This window comes from Dasypus novemcinctus, chromosome 4 (assembly GCF_030445035.2).
Source record: "Dasypus novemcinctus isolate mDasNov1 chromosome 4, mDasNov1.1.hap2, whole genome shotgun sequence".
Taxonomy (NCBI): Eukaryota; Metazoa; Chordata; class Mammalia; order Cingulata; family Dasypodidae; genus Dasypus; species Dasypus novemcinctus.
This window is the reverse complement of record NC_080676.1, coordinates 55,091,248-55,107,864: the sequence shown is the minus strand read 5'-3', so window position 1 is coordinate 55,107,864 and position 16,617 is coordinate 55,091,248. Positions and strand designations below refer to the sequence as shown.

Here is a 16,617-nt window from a genome sequence, read left to right as displayed (position 1 = left end):
ATGCGAGAAATAGAATCTTTGCAATATGAGATATGGGGCTCTCTGCAGGCCTTTGGTTGCCAGACTTTTTTCATTGCCCCTGGGGCTTTGAGGAGTTCCCACCAGAGACAGCTGCAGTCATGTATTTGGCAGCAACAGCTGATTCCAAGAGGGGAGGATCAACCCATCAGCACAGGCCAAGGCAGCTGCCTCAGTATTCACATTAGGAATCAGCATGGGAAATTGGCAAGGAAATGCTCAAAATACATTCAGTAACAAACTAATAATTTAAAAAAGCAGCATTGCCACAACAAATCTCAAGTATAAATAAGTATATGTCATCCTCATATATGCTGAATACTAACATTTTCATCAGTAAATATGACTATTGTAAAATAAAGGGATTGTACACAATGATCTATAAATTTATTTGAGTCCTAAAATTTCATTATTTCATTCAGGTCAATAATCCCTCAGCAAGGTGATTCTCTTCTCCCTCCCCACTTTGAAATTTAAGCATTGGGGAAGTAGGGAATTAAATGCCTTGCTAATTCCTGTCTTTGAAAACATTTTATCCACAAGATTAAATTTATGGAAAACAATCTAGGCATAAAAAGACAAAGCTATTAAAGGACTATTTTAAAAGTACAGATGAAAAACCAACTGTAAAATGATATTTTCAGAATAATTGAAGAAATATGAATATGGAATGGTTATTAGATAATATTAAAGAATTTTTATTAATTTTGTTAGAAAACAATAAACACTCCTAATGAGTGCTCAAGAATTTAGGGGTGAAGTGTCATGATATCTGTGATTTATTTAACATACTGGAACAAAAAAGATACACATGAAACAAATGGCAAATGTTAAATCACGTTGATGAGTATTAGGGGGTTCATTATACTTTGTGCTCTATTCTGATGTATATTTTAAGTATTTTATGATTAAAATTTAACAAAGTACAGGTAAGATATATTTTAAAAAGGGCAAAAAAAGTTAGAGTTGGTAGCTTATGGGATATGCAAAATTAATATTCACGATGCAGCAGTACAGGGTATTATTCCGGCCAAGAACACCTTGGATTGGAAGACATTTAATCCTAGTGTAGAACCTGCCTGCTTTTAATCACTTCACCTTGTGGAAGCTCCGTTTCTTTATCAAGAAAACGAAAGAATTAAATTAGTGGATTGCTTCGTTCTTTCCAGTTCTGAGATACTATGCAACAGAGGCGACTCAAATGGCTACGAGTGTCAAAAAGATCAGATTAGTGAATTGGTGAAGTGCGTGCAGGTCCAAAGGGGTCACCTCTATAGCTGAATATTACCTTTTTGGTACTATGGGCTCAATGTGATCTAGCTTTTTTTTCCCGAGAAAAGAAGAAAATACTGATTTGTAAGTGAAACTGCAGCTTTTTAAATGTTAACAAGTGCAAACAAAAATAAAGGCGTACGAGTGGCTGGGTACAGACAGCTAAACTTGGCATTGCAAGTTTGCAATCTTTACGCGGATCACGTCTGCGGTCCGCTAGACGTCTGCAACGGGACGGAGGAGCATTGTGTGAAAAGCCAGAAAGGAAAAGCACGAAAATGAGATATCCAGCAATAACTCTAGGGAGTGAATTCTGTTTGAGAATACCACTCTACTTCGATCTGCGCGATTTTATCTACAGTAGCAAATACACAACTCAATAAACACGATTTGAAAAGAAAACTCGGTTTAGCTTCCTTAGCTTTGATCTTCACTCGGCATAGAGCAATTCCATTCCAGTACCCTGTGCTCCCCCAGCTGACTCCAGGGGCCACAGATTTTACATCCTCTGGGACCACCGGGAAACGCTCCAGAAACGCAATTTGACGGAAATTCACGCGGGCGCCTGGCAACCCAAGCGAACCTCGGGACGAGCAGCTTGCAGGGTTTCCCTTGGCGTCCAGAAAGACTAAACGGCTTCCACCGGTTCGAGGGAGAGATCTTAAACCGGAAGTTTCGCTTCGCTCTCTGAGCGCTTCCTGTTTGGTAACCAAGGCGCTGACCGGTTGCTAGGGCTCCGGTGGCAACTACCTTGGAGCTTTGTGGGTAACTCAGGTTGAGCCGGGTACTGTTCACAGGCGATACAAGGAAGCAGATCTTTCCTTTGCACCTTATCTGGGGTCCCCTAATCGTCTGCTATTATGAGTAGCGAATTCCTGGCGGAGTTGCACTGGGAGGATGGGTTCGCTATCCCGGTGGCGAACGAGGAAAACAGGATCCTGGAGGATCAGGTGAAAGCGCGGAGGAGGAGGTGCGGTTGGGACTGTGTGTTTGGGAGTGATTTCTGGTTGTATGGCATACTACGGCCCTTTTATTTCTTTCTCTCTTTCCTCAATCCCGTTCTTTCTCTGTCTAACGCTCCCCTGACCATGTCCTCCTTTATTCTATCCGCACTTTCGGAACTTGTTAAGCATTATTATTTTTTAAAATATTTAACAACAGTTAAATTTCAAGGTTTATAAAACCGCATCGATAGTCCGTTCCCCTCTCACACTCCACTTACTCATTTCCATCCTCCTGGACAGGAGAGAAAAGGCTGGTTCTCGCGCCCCCTTTTTCTTTTCTCAGAATGAAGCGCTCCTTGGAAATGGACTTCTGAGGTGTCCGTAGCAACAGTTATTTGTGGAAGTTTATAAACAATAAAGCATGTTCTGGTTGACTTTTTTTGAGTGTGATTTTCTGCCTATGATTTTAAAGCTGAAGGTTTTCAAGAAAGACGATCTAGTAAGAATGTAAGATATGTAATTTACTGCTTTTTAAAGTGAGGATAAAATTGCCACATAATGCTATGAAGTATTTTACGTTGTAAGGAAGTATATGGCCAGCTTGAAACCAATTCATATTAGTTGTTGCAAAAAAAAAAAAAAAAAAAAAAGCAACGCTTCAGCAGGCTTTTAAAAACCTTGCTAGCAGGTAAAGTTCCATTGTATGATAGTTGTGTGGAAGAGGGTCCATGAAAAACAGATAATGCTTACATTATTTTATAGAAGAGAAGGTTTTTCTCCTCTGAAAATCTTTTGATATATTTTGAAAAGAATGGAAACACTTTTCAAAAAATTCAGACCTATTTATTACTGTCTAATTTAGAAGACTGAATTTTTTCCTAAATGTGACTATATAAGGAAACATAAGTACTCAGTAAATACTGAGATATAATATTTCTAAGAAGTATCCAACCGTGGGTTCAGAGCCTATTTATCAGAAGTCTGTTTCTTCTATAAAATGGAGGTAAATAAAATAATGCCTTCACAAGGTTGTTATAAGGTTTTAAGGAAATAATATACGTGAAAATTCCATTAAACATGAGTTTTTAAAGTACTTTTGCCACTATATTTGCCTCGCAGATTTTATGTATATTATTTATATCAGCTATTTTAAAAATTACAGAATAGTAAAAAGAAAAAAATGAGGGCCATAATCTCTTTTTTTGTTATTTTATTAATTTATTTTTATTAGGGTAGTTGTGGGTATACAGAAAAATCAGGAATAAAATATAGCATTCCCGTATACTACCTATCATTAACACTTTGCACTGGTACTTTTGTTGCATGTGATGAAAGCATATTTTTATAATTATACTATTAATCTAGTCCATGATTTAACTTAGGGTTCACTGTATTGTACAGTCCATGAATTTTAAAAATTTTAATCTAGTAACATATATTTAACCTAAAGTTTCCCCTTTTAACTGCATTCAATTATATAACTCAGTTCTGTTTTCACAATGTTGTGCTACCATCACCACCCATCCATTACCCAAACTTTTCCAACATCCCAATACAAACTGTATTTGAAACATTAACTCTGTTTCCAACTACCAACCATCCCCTGGTAACTTATATTCTAGATTCAACTCTATGAGTTTGCTTATTCTAATTATTTCAAATTAGTGAGATCATACAATATTCATCCTTTTGTGTATGGCTGTTTCACTCAGCAGGCTGTCTTCAAGATTCATTCACATTGCCTCATCTATTTCTTACATTTTGTGGCTGAATAATTGCATTGTCTATATCACATTTATATATCCATTTACCAGTTGATGGACATTTGGGTTGCTTCTGTCTTTTGGCAGTTGTGAGTTATGCTGCTATGAACATCCGTGTTCAAATCATTGATTTCAATTATTTTGGTGTATACCTAGAAGTGGGACTGCCGAACCATAAAATAATTCTATACTTAGCTTTCTGAGGAACTACCAAACTCTCTGCCACAGTGGCTGCACCATATATATTGCCATGAACAATGAATGAATGTTCCTTTTTCTCTATGTCCTTTCCAGCACTTGTTATTTTCTGTATTTTTTTATTTTTTATTTTATTTGTTTTAGGAGGTACCTGGGATTGAACCCGTGATCTCCTACATGCAAAGCAGGAGCTCGACCACCTATCCACACTGTTCTGATGTGTTTTCTTTTTTTAAAATAGTAGCCATTCTAGTGGGTGTGAAATGGTATCTCACTGAGGTTTTGATTTGCATTAACCTAATGGCTAAAATGAAGTTGACCATCTTTTCATGTACTTTTTTGACTATTTCTATATCTTCTCTGGAAAGATGTCTATTCAAGTCTTTTGCCATTTTTAAAATTGGGTTTTTTTGTTGAGTTGAAGGATTTCTTTATATATTTTGGATATTAAACCATAGTTGGATATGCGACTTCCAGATGCTGTCTTCCTTTGAGTAGATTGTCATAATAAAGCCCTTTGATGTTGGAAAGTTTTTAATTTTTATGAGGTTCCATTTATCTATATATTTTTTTTGTTGTTTGTGCTTTGGGTATGAAGTCTAAGAAACCATTACCTAACATATGGTCTGAAGATGCTTCCCTAAGTTTTCTTCTAAGAGTTTGAGAGTTCTAGCTCTTATATTTATGTCTATGATCCATTTTGAGTTGATTTTTTGTATATATTGCAAGGAAGAGGCCCACCCTCAATCTTTCACATACAGAGATGCAGTTTTTCCAGCCCCATTTGTTGAAGAGACTATTCTTTGCCTTTTCAAAAACCAGTTGACCTATATAAAAACAAAAACAAAAACAAACAAACAAAAATCAGTTGGCCAAAAGAAAAAAACAAATAAAAACAAACAAAACATCAGTTGGCCATAAATCTGAAGGTTGATTTTTGAACTCTCAATTCTATTCAGTTGGTCTATGTGGCTGTCCTTGTGCCAGCACCACGCTTCTTTTTTTTTTTTTTTAATTATGATTGCATTGTAATAAGTTTTAAGATTGATGGGTGTGAGTCTTCCAGCTGTGTTCTTTTTCAAGATGGCTTTGGCTCTTCCAGGCCCCTTAACTTTCATATAAATTGGATGATCGGCTTTTTCATTTCTGCAAAGAAGACTGTTGGAATTTTTATTGGGTTTATGTTGAATCTGTAAATCATTTTGGGTAGAATTGATTTCTTAACAATATGTAGTCTTCCAACCCATGAACACAGGATGCCCTTCCATTTATTTAGATCTTCTTTGATTTCTTTTAGCAATGTTTTTTAGTTTTCTGTATACAAGTCATTTCCTTGGTTAGATTTGTTCATATTTGATTCTTTTAGTTGCTATTGTAAATAAATTTTTTTCTTGATGTTTTTTCATCCAATTGTTCATTACTAGTGTAAAGAGGTGCTACTGATTTTTGAGTGTTGATCTTGTACCTCGCCACTTTGATGAATTCACTTACATCTAGGAGCTGTGTTGTGAATTTTTTAAAGACATGTTTTTTATTTATTTTTAAAACATACTTAGATTACATAAAATGTTACCTAAAAAAAATATAAGGGGGGCAGCAGATGTGGCTCAACTGATAGAGCATCCGTCTACCTTATGGAGGGTCCAGGGTTCGCTCCCCAGGGTCTCCTGACCTGTGTGGTGAGCCAGCCCATGTGCAGTGCTGCCGCATGCCAGGAGTGCCATCCCATGCAGGGGCGCCCCCGCACAGGGGTGCCCTACGCACAAGGTGTGCATCCCCAAGCTGCCCCATGTGAAAAAAGTGCACCCTGCCCAGGAGTGGCACTGCACACGCGGAGAGCTGACGCAGCAAGATGACGTGACAAAAAAGAGACGCAGTTTCCCAGTGCCACCAGATAATGCAAGTGGACACAGAAGAACACACAGTGGATGGACGCAGAGAGTTGACAACAGGGGGGATGGGGAGAGAAATAAATAAAATAAATCTTTAAAAAAAAAGAGAAACATTGCTAGTAACCATGGTCAATGGTTTAAAATACATATATATATTTTATATAAGGGGCTTATATATATATATAAGGGGCTTAAATATATATAAGGGCTACAACCAGCAAGATGGCAGCAGAGTAAGGAGCTCCAAGAGTCAGCTCCTGCTACAGGGAAGTTAGTAAACACCCAGAGCATTCTTGAGCTGGCTGAAGCACCTGTTTGGGGGCTCCAGGAGACCAGAAGAGCATCCTGCCACATCCTTGAAGAAATGGAAGGAGGAGACTGCCCACCTGCAGAGAAGACTTGTAAGTAGAGTGCTCCACACCACAGAGGCCAGTGCCCATCCTCCACTGGAGGCACAAGCTGCCTCCGGAGCTGTTCTGTGGCTGGAATTGAAAGTTCCACTTCCCCAAAATGGGGGAGGAAGAGACGGTTGGGCACCAACTTCAGCTACTGATGAATAAATTCAATGGGCTAAAGTTTGAGCCTGTCCAAGTCAGAAAGAGGCCAGTAGGCACCACCTTAACTCTCTGCCTGGCATGAGGGGAAGTGGAGTGGACTGAAAATCACAGTGCTGGTGGGGACTGGCTTCCTTCTATCCAGATCAGATTGCTGGTGTAGCCTAGGCCCCAGTCCCACCTCTGGCAGGGAGAATCTGGGGGGATCTGCACCAGCCTCTGGGAAATTACCAGCCAAGCCACAGAGGCTGGTGATTATCCCACACTGACAGCACAAGCTGCCCAATAAGCTATTCTGTGGCTGGAATTGGAAGCTCCATTTCCCAAAAACAGGGGAGGAGGAGATGGTTGGCCACCGATTTTGGCTACTGATTAGTAGACAGGGCTGGCTAACATATGACCCTAGAAACAGCTAGGTTGTGAATCTGTCTAAGTTGGAAAGAGGCCAGTGGCTGCCATTTTGACTCTGCCTCAGGCACGAGGGTGAGGTGGGCTGACTGAAAATCACCGTGATGGTAGGAACTGGTTTCTTTCACCCAGATCAGCTTGCAGCCCTAGACTAGGCTTCAGTCCTGCCTCTGGCAGGGAGGAGGCTGGCAGGCCCTGCACCAGCCTATCCAGATAACTGCAGGTAACTTTGGCTGGCACAGACTGAATAACTGGAAGTCTACCAGGGCAACTGTAGTCATCTTCGACCCACATTACATAGATTGCTGCCCACACCTGCAGCCCCATCCCTGCTCTAGGCAGGGGAGAAAGGGGCTTGAAGCTTCAACTAGCATCTAGGCTTCCACAACTTGAATTATTCCACACAGCTGTGACTCTGTCGCTATCCCTGGCAAAGGACAAAGTTAGGAGAAGCTTCATCAATCCCTGGGGCAATGAGAGCAGCTTGAGCCTCCACAGCTTATAGCACCAACTACATCCTTGGCTCCTACTGCACAACCAGCAAGGGAGAAAGGGCAGAAAGCCCTATACTAAAGAAAAAAAAAACAACTGCACCCAGAATAAATACTCTAGTATGCTAGATGCCAAGGTACTAACCAAAAATTACAATCCACACCAAGAAACAGATATGGCCCATTTAAAAGAATAAGATAAGCCTCCAGATGACATAAAGGAGTTGAGACAACTAATCATAGATGTTCAAACAGATCTTAATAAATTCAATGAGAAGGCTAAAGAGATTAAGGATATTAAGAAGACATTGGATGAGCACAAAGAAGAATTTGAAAGCATACAAAGAAGAATAGTAGATCTGGGAATTAAAGGTGCAATAAATGAAATTAAAACAAACATTGGAATCATATAATAGCAGATTTGAGGAGGCAGAAGAAAGGATTGGTGAGCTTGAAGAAATGGCCTCTGAAAGTGAACATACAAAAGAACAGATGAAGAAAAGAATGGAAAAAAATTGAACAAGGTCTCAGGGAACTAAATGACAGCAAAAGGCATACAAACACATGTGTCATGGGTGTTCCAGAAGGAGAAGAGAAGGGAAAAGGGGCAGAAGGAATACTTGAAGAAATAATGGTAGAAAATTTCCCAACCCTATTGAATGACATAGATGTCCATGTCCAGGAAGCACAACATACCCCCTCCAAAAAAATCCAAATGAACCAACTCCGAGACATACTCTAATCAGAATGTCAAATGCCAAAGACAAAGAATTCTGAGAGCAGCAAGAGAAAAGCAATGCATAACATATAAGGGATACCCAATAAGATTAAGTGCTGATTTCTTACCAGAAACCATGGAGGCAAGAAGGCAGTGGTCTGATATATTTAAGATGCTATAAGAGAAAAACTTCCAGCCAAGAATCTTATATCTAGCAAGACTGTCTTTCAAAAATGAGGGTGAGATTAGAATACTCACAGATAAACAGAAACAGAGCATTTCTAAGCAATAGACCAGATTTTCAGGAACTACTGAAGGGTGTGCTAGAGCTTGAAAAGAAAAGACAGGAGAGAGAGGACTGGAAGAGAGTCTAGAAATGAAGATCAGATCAATAAAAGTAATTAAAAGTGTCAAGAGAGTGGTGAAAATAAAATATGACAGATAAAACTCAAATATTCTGGAATAAACTTAACCAACAATGTAATGCACTTGTATTCAGATAACTGCAACTCAGTGTTAAAATAAATTTAAAAAGGCCTAAATAGCTGGAAGAACCTTCCATGCTCATGGATTGGAAGACTAAATATCATTAAGATGTCAATTCTACTCAAATTGATATATAGATTCAATGCAATCCTGATAAAAATTCCACCAACATTTAAAAAAAAATTTGTAAGCACAATTATCAAATTTGTTTGGAAGGGTAAAGGTCCTGAATAGTCAGAAACATCATAAAAAAGGAAAAGCAAACCCCCATCTCCAGACTTTAAATCATATTACCTAGCTTTAGTGGTATAAACAGCATGATACTGGCATAAAGATAGACAAATAGACCAATGGAACCAAACTGATTGTTCAGAAACAGACCCTCACATGTACGGTCCAGTGATTTTTGACTGTCCTGTCAAACACAGCTCGTGCAGAACAGTCCATTCAACAAATGGTGCTGCAAGAACTTGATATTCATAGCTGAAAGAAGGAAAGAGGACCCCTATCTCACACCTTATCCAAAAATTTACTCAAAATGGATCAAAAACCTAAATATAAGAGCAAGAACTAAAAAGCTTTTAGAAGAAATTGTAGGAAAGTATCTTCAAGACCTGGTGGTGGGTGGTGGATTCTTAAAGGAGATAAGAGAAGGACTGAGATGAACTGCTGATGTTTAATGTATGTAGAAGTTTTAATTAGCTTTATTGTAAAAGTGTGAAAATGTATAAAGTGGATGGTAACACATAATGAGTAACAGTTTATAAATTGGGCTGTGGCTGAAAATGGTAGTCTAGGTATGTCAATGCCAATTGACAGAATGCTAGAGAATAATCTAGGAACTAAAAAGCACAGTAAACCAAGAGGTGGATGGGAATTGTGGTTGATGGTATGGATGCAAGAGTTTCCTTTATGAGCTAGAGCAAATATATATCACTACTGCAGGGTAGTGGGCATGTGGAGAAGCATGGAAAAAATATAACAGTGGATGGTGGTTAGCAGTAATAATATAATATTCTTACATCTAAGCCAAAGACGTGCTGTGTTGATAATGGGGCAGTATGGAAAATGTGAGCTAAATGTATACTATAGACATGGTAACAATCAGATGATATTATCTTATCTGTAACAAATATTCCACCACAGTGTGGTGTGTTAATAGAGGGGTGTTATTTGGGAATTCAGCACATGTGCATGATTGTTTTATAAGTTTACAACTCCTGTCATAAAAAATTTATTTGAAAAATAATAATAGGGTGGGTTGGGGGAAAAACATACCAAGTGTAAGATAAGGACTATAATTAGTAATAAGATTTTGACAACATCCTTTTTTTTTTTTTTTTTTTTTAAAGATTTGTTTAATTCCCCCTCGCCCTCCCCCGGTTGTCTGTTCTCTGTGTCTCTTTGCTGCATCTTATTTCTTTGTCCACTTCCGTTGTCGTCAGTGGCACGGGAAGTGTGGGCGGTGCCATTCCTGGGCAGGCTGCACTTTCTTTCGCGCTGGGCAGCTCTCCTTACGGGGCGCACTCCTTGCACGTGGGGCTCTCCTACGCTGGGGACACCCCTACGTGGCACGGCACTCCTTGCGCGCATCAGCACTGCGCATGGGCCAGCTCCACACAGGTCAAGAAGGCCCGGGGTTTGAACCGCGGACCTCCCATGTGGTAGACAGACACCCTAACCTCTGGGCCAAGTATGTTTTCCGACAATATTCTTAATAATTTGTAACAAATGTCTCATGACAATGCAAGATGTTGGTGGAGGGTTGATATATGCGACCCCTGTATGATGTTATGCATGTTTGCTTTGTAAGTTCACAAGTTTTACTACACACTTATTGTTTATGTATGTTCATATATAAATGATATAAAGATAGTAATAATAGGGTGGTTTGGGGGAAAATACTTTGGTTAGTAGTAATATTTTGACAGTGCTCTTTAATCATTAGTTGAAACAGTTTAACAATAATGCAAGGTATTGGTGGTAGGGTGAGTTATGAGAGCCCTGTATCATGTAATATATGTTTGTTTTGTAAGTTCACAAGTATTACTATACACTTATTTTTCATGTATGTTTATGTATGAGTGATATATTTCAATAAATTTTTAAAAATGAAAAAAAAGTAGAAGGGATTCCCATATTCCCCACTCCCCACACCTCCCACCCTTCCCCACATCAACAACTTCTTTCATTAGTGTGGTACATTCATTGCAATTGATGAACACATTTTGGAAGATTGCCACCAATGATGGATTATAGTTTACATTGTAGTTTACACTTTCTCCCACTTAATTCTGTAGGTTATGGCCATATATATAATGACCCATATCTGCCATTGCAATGTCACTGAGGACAATTCTGAGTCTTGAACTTGCTCCCTATATTACACCTCTTTGTCCCTCTCCCTGACTTCAACACTTCCATGGCCATGGTCTCCAAGTCAATGATATAATTTCCTCCATTGCTAGAATCACAATAAGTCTACAGTAGAATACTAGTAAGTCCACTGTAGTCCATATTTTATCCTCCAATCTGAGAATTCTGGGATGGTGATGCCCACTCCACCTCCAATTGAAGGGGGGATTCAGTCCCATATGACTGATGGATGGGAGTCTCTGCTTGCAATTGTAGACTTTGTAGACTCTCTTGGTTCTTAGTGTGGTGGTTGTACATCCTCACCTCCTTGTTAGTTGCCCTGGGTGATTCCAGTGAACTGGAGAGTAGATGTTTCAACTCTGCTGATGCTCAGGGCCCCATTGGCACTTGGACCACCCAGAGATTAAAGTCCCTTGGATGTACACCTATCAACTCCAGCACCATCTATTTGTTCAAATAAAAGGGACTGAAGTGACATGTGTAGAGAGGTCATATCTGAGTCCAACTCTGTCACACCAGGGAGCAAAATCTCCAAATTAGTGCCCATTGGTGAGGCACCAACCACCAGAGCTATCTGCCATGACCATAGGACCTGAGTGTCTCCAGAGCCCTCAGGAGCCCCACAATTTGGGGTAGTATCTACTGTGACTATCTATGAGATCCTGCTGAGATGTGCATAAGCGTTACCTCTGGGAAGATCACCCAACTCATTTTGAAGTCTCCTAGCCCTATAAACTCATTTGTCTTTACCCTTTCCCCCTTTTATTCAAGGTCTTTTTCCAATTGCAATGCTCATTGGTATTTGGTAGTAATCCCTTGATGCTGGGGAGGCTTATTCCTGGAAGTCATGTCCCATGCTGGGGGGAAGGTAATGCATTTATATGCTAAGTCTGGCTCAAAGAGAGGCCACATTTGAGCAACAGGGAGACTCCCAGGATGCAACTCTTAGGCACTCTACAACACCAGGCTATGTTGCAACTTCAAGGTCAAAGGTTCATAAGGATAGTTTTAAATATCAAGGGCCCATCAATGGACACTAGTCATTGCCCCTGTAGTTGGATGATTGTTGCTGTTCCATTAGAGAATATGGCAAAGCTCCCCAGAATGGGAATTCAATATTCTTTCAATTGTGTGAATCTCTGCACACCGTGGCAATGCTCATGAACATTTGAACACATCCATATATCCTATATGTATGCCCAAATGAACCTCCTCCCAAGGATCCCCTATCACCAACACCCCACACCAGTGGTCCACACCTGCCACAGCTGCAACCCCTCTGTGATCCAAAACCTCCTCAAAAGTGAAGCCCAGAATATTGCCACATACAGTTATTAGGAAGATGAAACAACGATAGTTCCAAATAGAAGAAACAAAACATGTAATACTTTCGAAAAACTGAAACTAAAATAAAGTAAAAAAAAAAAAGGAATATTAAAAAAATAATAATTAAAAAAATTTTTTTCACATTTTGCCTTTCATAACTGTAATATCTGTTGTCCTGTATGTACAGTGGAATTTTTTTCCATTTCTTCCCCAGTGCTTTACTTTTTTTTTTCACTTTGTCTTCAAACAAGTTTTAGGTCACAGTAAAGTCACATATAGAATATAGGGGACTCCCATACATCCACTATTGTCTCGCCTTTCCCTGCTCTTGAATCAACAACCTTTTTACATGTTAATGGTACACTTGCCACAACTGGTGCACAAATTTTGATACATAGCTACCAACCATGGTCACATTATGGTTTATACTTTATAAAATTTTTGATAAAATTTAACATGTCCTGTTTCCATCATTGCAGGATTGTGCAGAACACCTACATTGCCCTGTATATACCCCCTCTTCCATCTATTTCACTTCTCCCTCCCCCTCCCCCAGGGCCCACTGCAACCACCAGGCTTCTCTCTTTGAAGGACAAAATTCATAGATACCTGCATCAATGCTGAGGGCTTGACACACCAGTCTGTCCTTCCCCATTAGGAACCTCCCATGCTCTCAAGAGATACCTTCCCCTCTGTTTGAGAACGTATCAGGCTTTCCCAGGATGGGAGTCCAACTCCCCCCCTGCTCACCATGTGGGTCTATACCCACTGATTGTGTTGTGAATTTTGAAGAATTTTCTTCATATAGGATTATGTCTTCTGCAAATAGAGTTTTATTTCTTCCTTTCCAGTTTGAATGCCTTTTATTTCTTTTTCTTGCCTAAGTACTCTGGCAAGATCTTCCAGTATAATGTTGAATAACAGTGGTGACAATGGACATCTTCATCGTGTTCCTGATGTTAGTGCGAAAGCGTTCTGTTTTTTACTGTTAAGTATGTTGTTAGCTGTTTTTCCTGTATGCCCATTATCATGTTGAAGAAATTCCCTTGTATTCCTAGTTTTCTAAGTGTTTTTTATCAAGAAACTGTGCTGAATTTTGTCAAATGCCTTTTCTGCATCAATTGAGATGACCATGTGGGTTTTTTCCTTCATTGCATTAATGTGCAATATTATATTTACAGATTTTCGTATGTTGAACCATCTTTGCATATCTGTATACATTCTACTTAATCATGGTTTATAATTCTTTTGATGTGCTACTGGAATCAGTTTCCCGGTATTTTGTTCAGGATTTTTGCATCTATATTCATAAGAGATATTGGTCTGTAATATTCTTGTCTTGAGGCATCTTAATCTGGCTTTGGTATGAGGGTGATGTTGGTCTCATAGAATGAATTAGGGGGTGTTCCCTAATCTTTAAATTTTTGGAAGAGTTTGAACAGGATTGGTGTTAATTCTTTTTGGATTGGTGAAATTTCCCCATAAATCCATCTCATCCTGATCTTTTCTTTGTCGGGAAGTTTTTTGATTATCAATCTTTTTATTACTTATTGGTTTGTTAAGATCTTCTATTTCTACTTAAGTGAGTATAGGTTGTTAGTGTGTTTCTAGGGATTTTCCCATTTCATCCAGGTTATTTTATTTGTTGTCATACAGTTCATAGTATCCTCTTATAGTCCTTTTTATTTCAGTGGGGTCAATAGTAATACCTTCTCATTTCTGATTTCAGTTGTGTCCTCTCTCTTTTTTTCTTTGTCAGTCTAGCTAAAGGTTTGTCAATTTTATTGATTCTTTCAAAGAGTCTATTTGCTGATTCTATTTTTTTCCTTTATTTCATTTATCTCCACTATAATCTTTGTTTCCTTCCCTTTATTCATTTTGCTCTTTGTGTGTGTGTGTTTCAACAAGTTGGCCATGTTACTCACTGCAGTGAGGAAGAATACATTCCATGAAGAATTGTACAGTTTCTTTTTTAAAATTTAATTACCTTTTTTATTTTTAAAGAAGTTTTAGATTGCTTAAAAGGTACACTGAAAATAGATTTCCATATACCCTACTCCCTCCCCTTCTCACATTTTCCCTTATTAATAACATATTTCATTAGTGTGGTACATTTCTTATAATTGAGGAACAAATATTGAAGCATTGCTACTAACCATGGTTTATAGTTTATGTTATGGTTTACATTTTGCACTGCACAATTTTCTATGTTTTAGCAAAATGTATAATGGCCTGTATCTGTCATTGCAATATCATGCAGAACAATTTCAATGTCCCAAATATGCCCCAAGTTACACCAATTCTTCCCTCTCCCTACCCTCAGAACCTCTGGTGACTACTGTCTTTATATCAATGTTATAAGTTCTTCCATTACTAAAATAATATTAAGTCTACTTTGGTTCATGGTTGCATTCCTCCTTTATGTTTGTTCATTCCTCAATCTTGATGATTTGGTGATAATGATGCCCACTCTGCTTCTGATTGAGAAGAGGCTTAGATCCCACGAGGCAAATAGATGGAACTATCTTGCTTGCAGTTGTCAATTTGCTCTGGGTTATTTTTGGGATGGGTGTTGTATATCATCATCATTTTGTTAGTTTTCCTTGGTGAATACGATGAACTAGAGAGTAGGTGTTAGCTGCAACTCTGCTGAGATTTAGGGCTCATTTGACATATGAACAGCTGGAAGATTTCAGTCCCTGGGACATATATTTAATGGATTTTGTGCTAATTATAGGTTCAAATAAAAGGGGCAGAAGAACAAAGTGTAGGAAATTATAAATGCATCTGTTACATTGAGATAGATTATTTTGTATTCCAAGGTAAGGCCCTCCAATGGGGGTCCTGATTTCCTGGGGTTGTCTGCCCTGCCTGTAGTGTTCAGATATCACTAGAGTCCTCAGGAGCACCACTGCTTGAGGCATTGTTTACTGTGGCAGTCAGTGAGAGCCTCCTGAGATGTGCATAAGCATAACCTCTGGAATAACCTTCTGACTCATTTTGAAATCTCTTAGCCATAAAACTCATTTGTGTTTAATATTTCCCTCTTTTAGTCAAGGTCTTTTTCCAAATGCATCACTATTTGGCACTTAGTAATAATCCCTCAGTGCCAAGGAGGCCTATTCCTGGGAGTCATGTCCCATGCCAGGGGAAATGTGATATGAGCTTACATGCTGAGTTTGGCTCAGGGAGAGGCCACATTTGAGTAACAAGGACTCTTAGGCAATATATATTACTAGGCCAAGATTCAATTTTACAAGAAAAAGGTTCATAATTACAAGCATTAATATTAAGGGCCTGGTGTATTGGTCTGTCCTCTTTTACTATGCACTGCTTATGTACTTTAGAGATCTTACCCCTCTGTTAGAGAATGAGGCAGGAGTCCCCAGGATGGAAATTTTAATATTTCATTGATTGTTGTGTGGGTAGTTCACTCTTCTTTTTCTAGTTCTTCCAGTTTTGAGATTAGGTCTCTGGTTTGAAATCTTCCTTCTTTTTTTAAATAACATTTTATTGAAGTATATCATTCGTGCATAAACAATAAATGTATAGTAAAGTTTTTGAATTGACAAAACAAACATGAATATCATCATTTAAGTCTCCCATAAATCTCCCCACCTCCAGCACCTTGCAATTTTGTGAAGCATTTGTTGCAAACTGTGAAAGAACATCCTCAAAACATTACTACTAAATATAGCCCATATCTTATATTTGGTGTACTTTTCCCCAACCCACCCAATTATTAGCACCCTATATTAGTATTATATATTTGCTATCATTCAGGAGAAAACATTCTCATATTTGTCCTCTTAACCACACACAGTCCATTATCCAGCACTGGATTCCCTGTATTATAAAGTTCCATGCTTTGTACAATCCATTCAAAGTGTGTACTCATTGGCTCTCATTTTCATCAGAGTTGTGTTGTAATTATCTCAGTTAATTTTAAAATGTTTTCAGTTTTCCAAAAGGAAAAATTTCATACCCCTTATATCTCCCTATTTTTTTCCTTTAGTTTAAAAAAACCACTTCTTTCCATTGCTGCAAAATATTAAAATATTGCAGTTATTATTTTATAAGTTACATTAGTTATAATTTTCCTGTGTATCTTCATATTATTAGCACTTGGCAAAAGAAGAGCATATTTATCTTTATACTATTAACCACAATC

At 38.5% G+C, this 16,617-nt stretch overlaps 1 protein-coding gene across 1 annotated transcript in view; it reads left to right on the top strand.

Moving 5' to 3' along the window:
* Positions 1-1,979: 1,979 nt before the first annotated feature.
* The window catches only part of CCDC39 (coiled-coil domain 39 molecular ruler complex subunit), a 64,647-nt gene continuing 50,009 nt past the window's right edge, over positions 1,980-16,617 (top strand). The window contains exon 1 of the mRNA XM_058295389.1: positions 1,980-2,240. Within this exon, the coding sequence (XP_058151372.1) occupies positions 2,151-2,240 (90 nt within the window). The 5' untranslated portion in view covers positions 1,980-2,150. The remainder of the gene's footprint in view (positions 2,241-16,617) is intronic.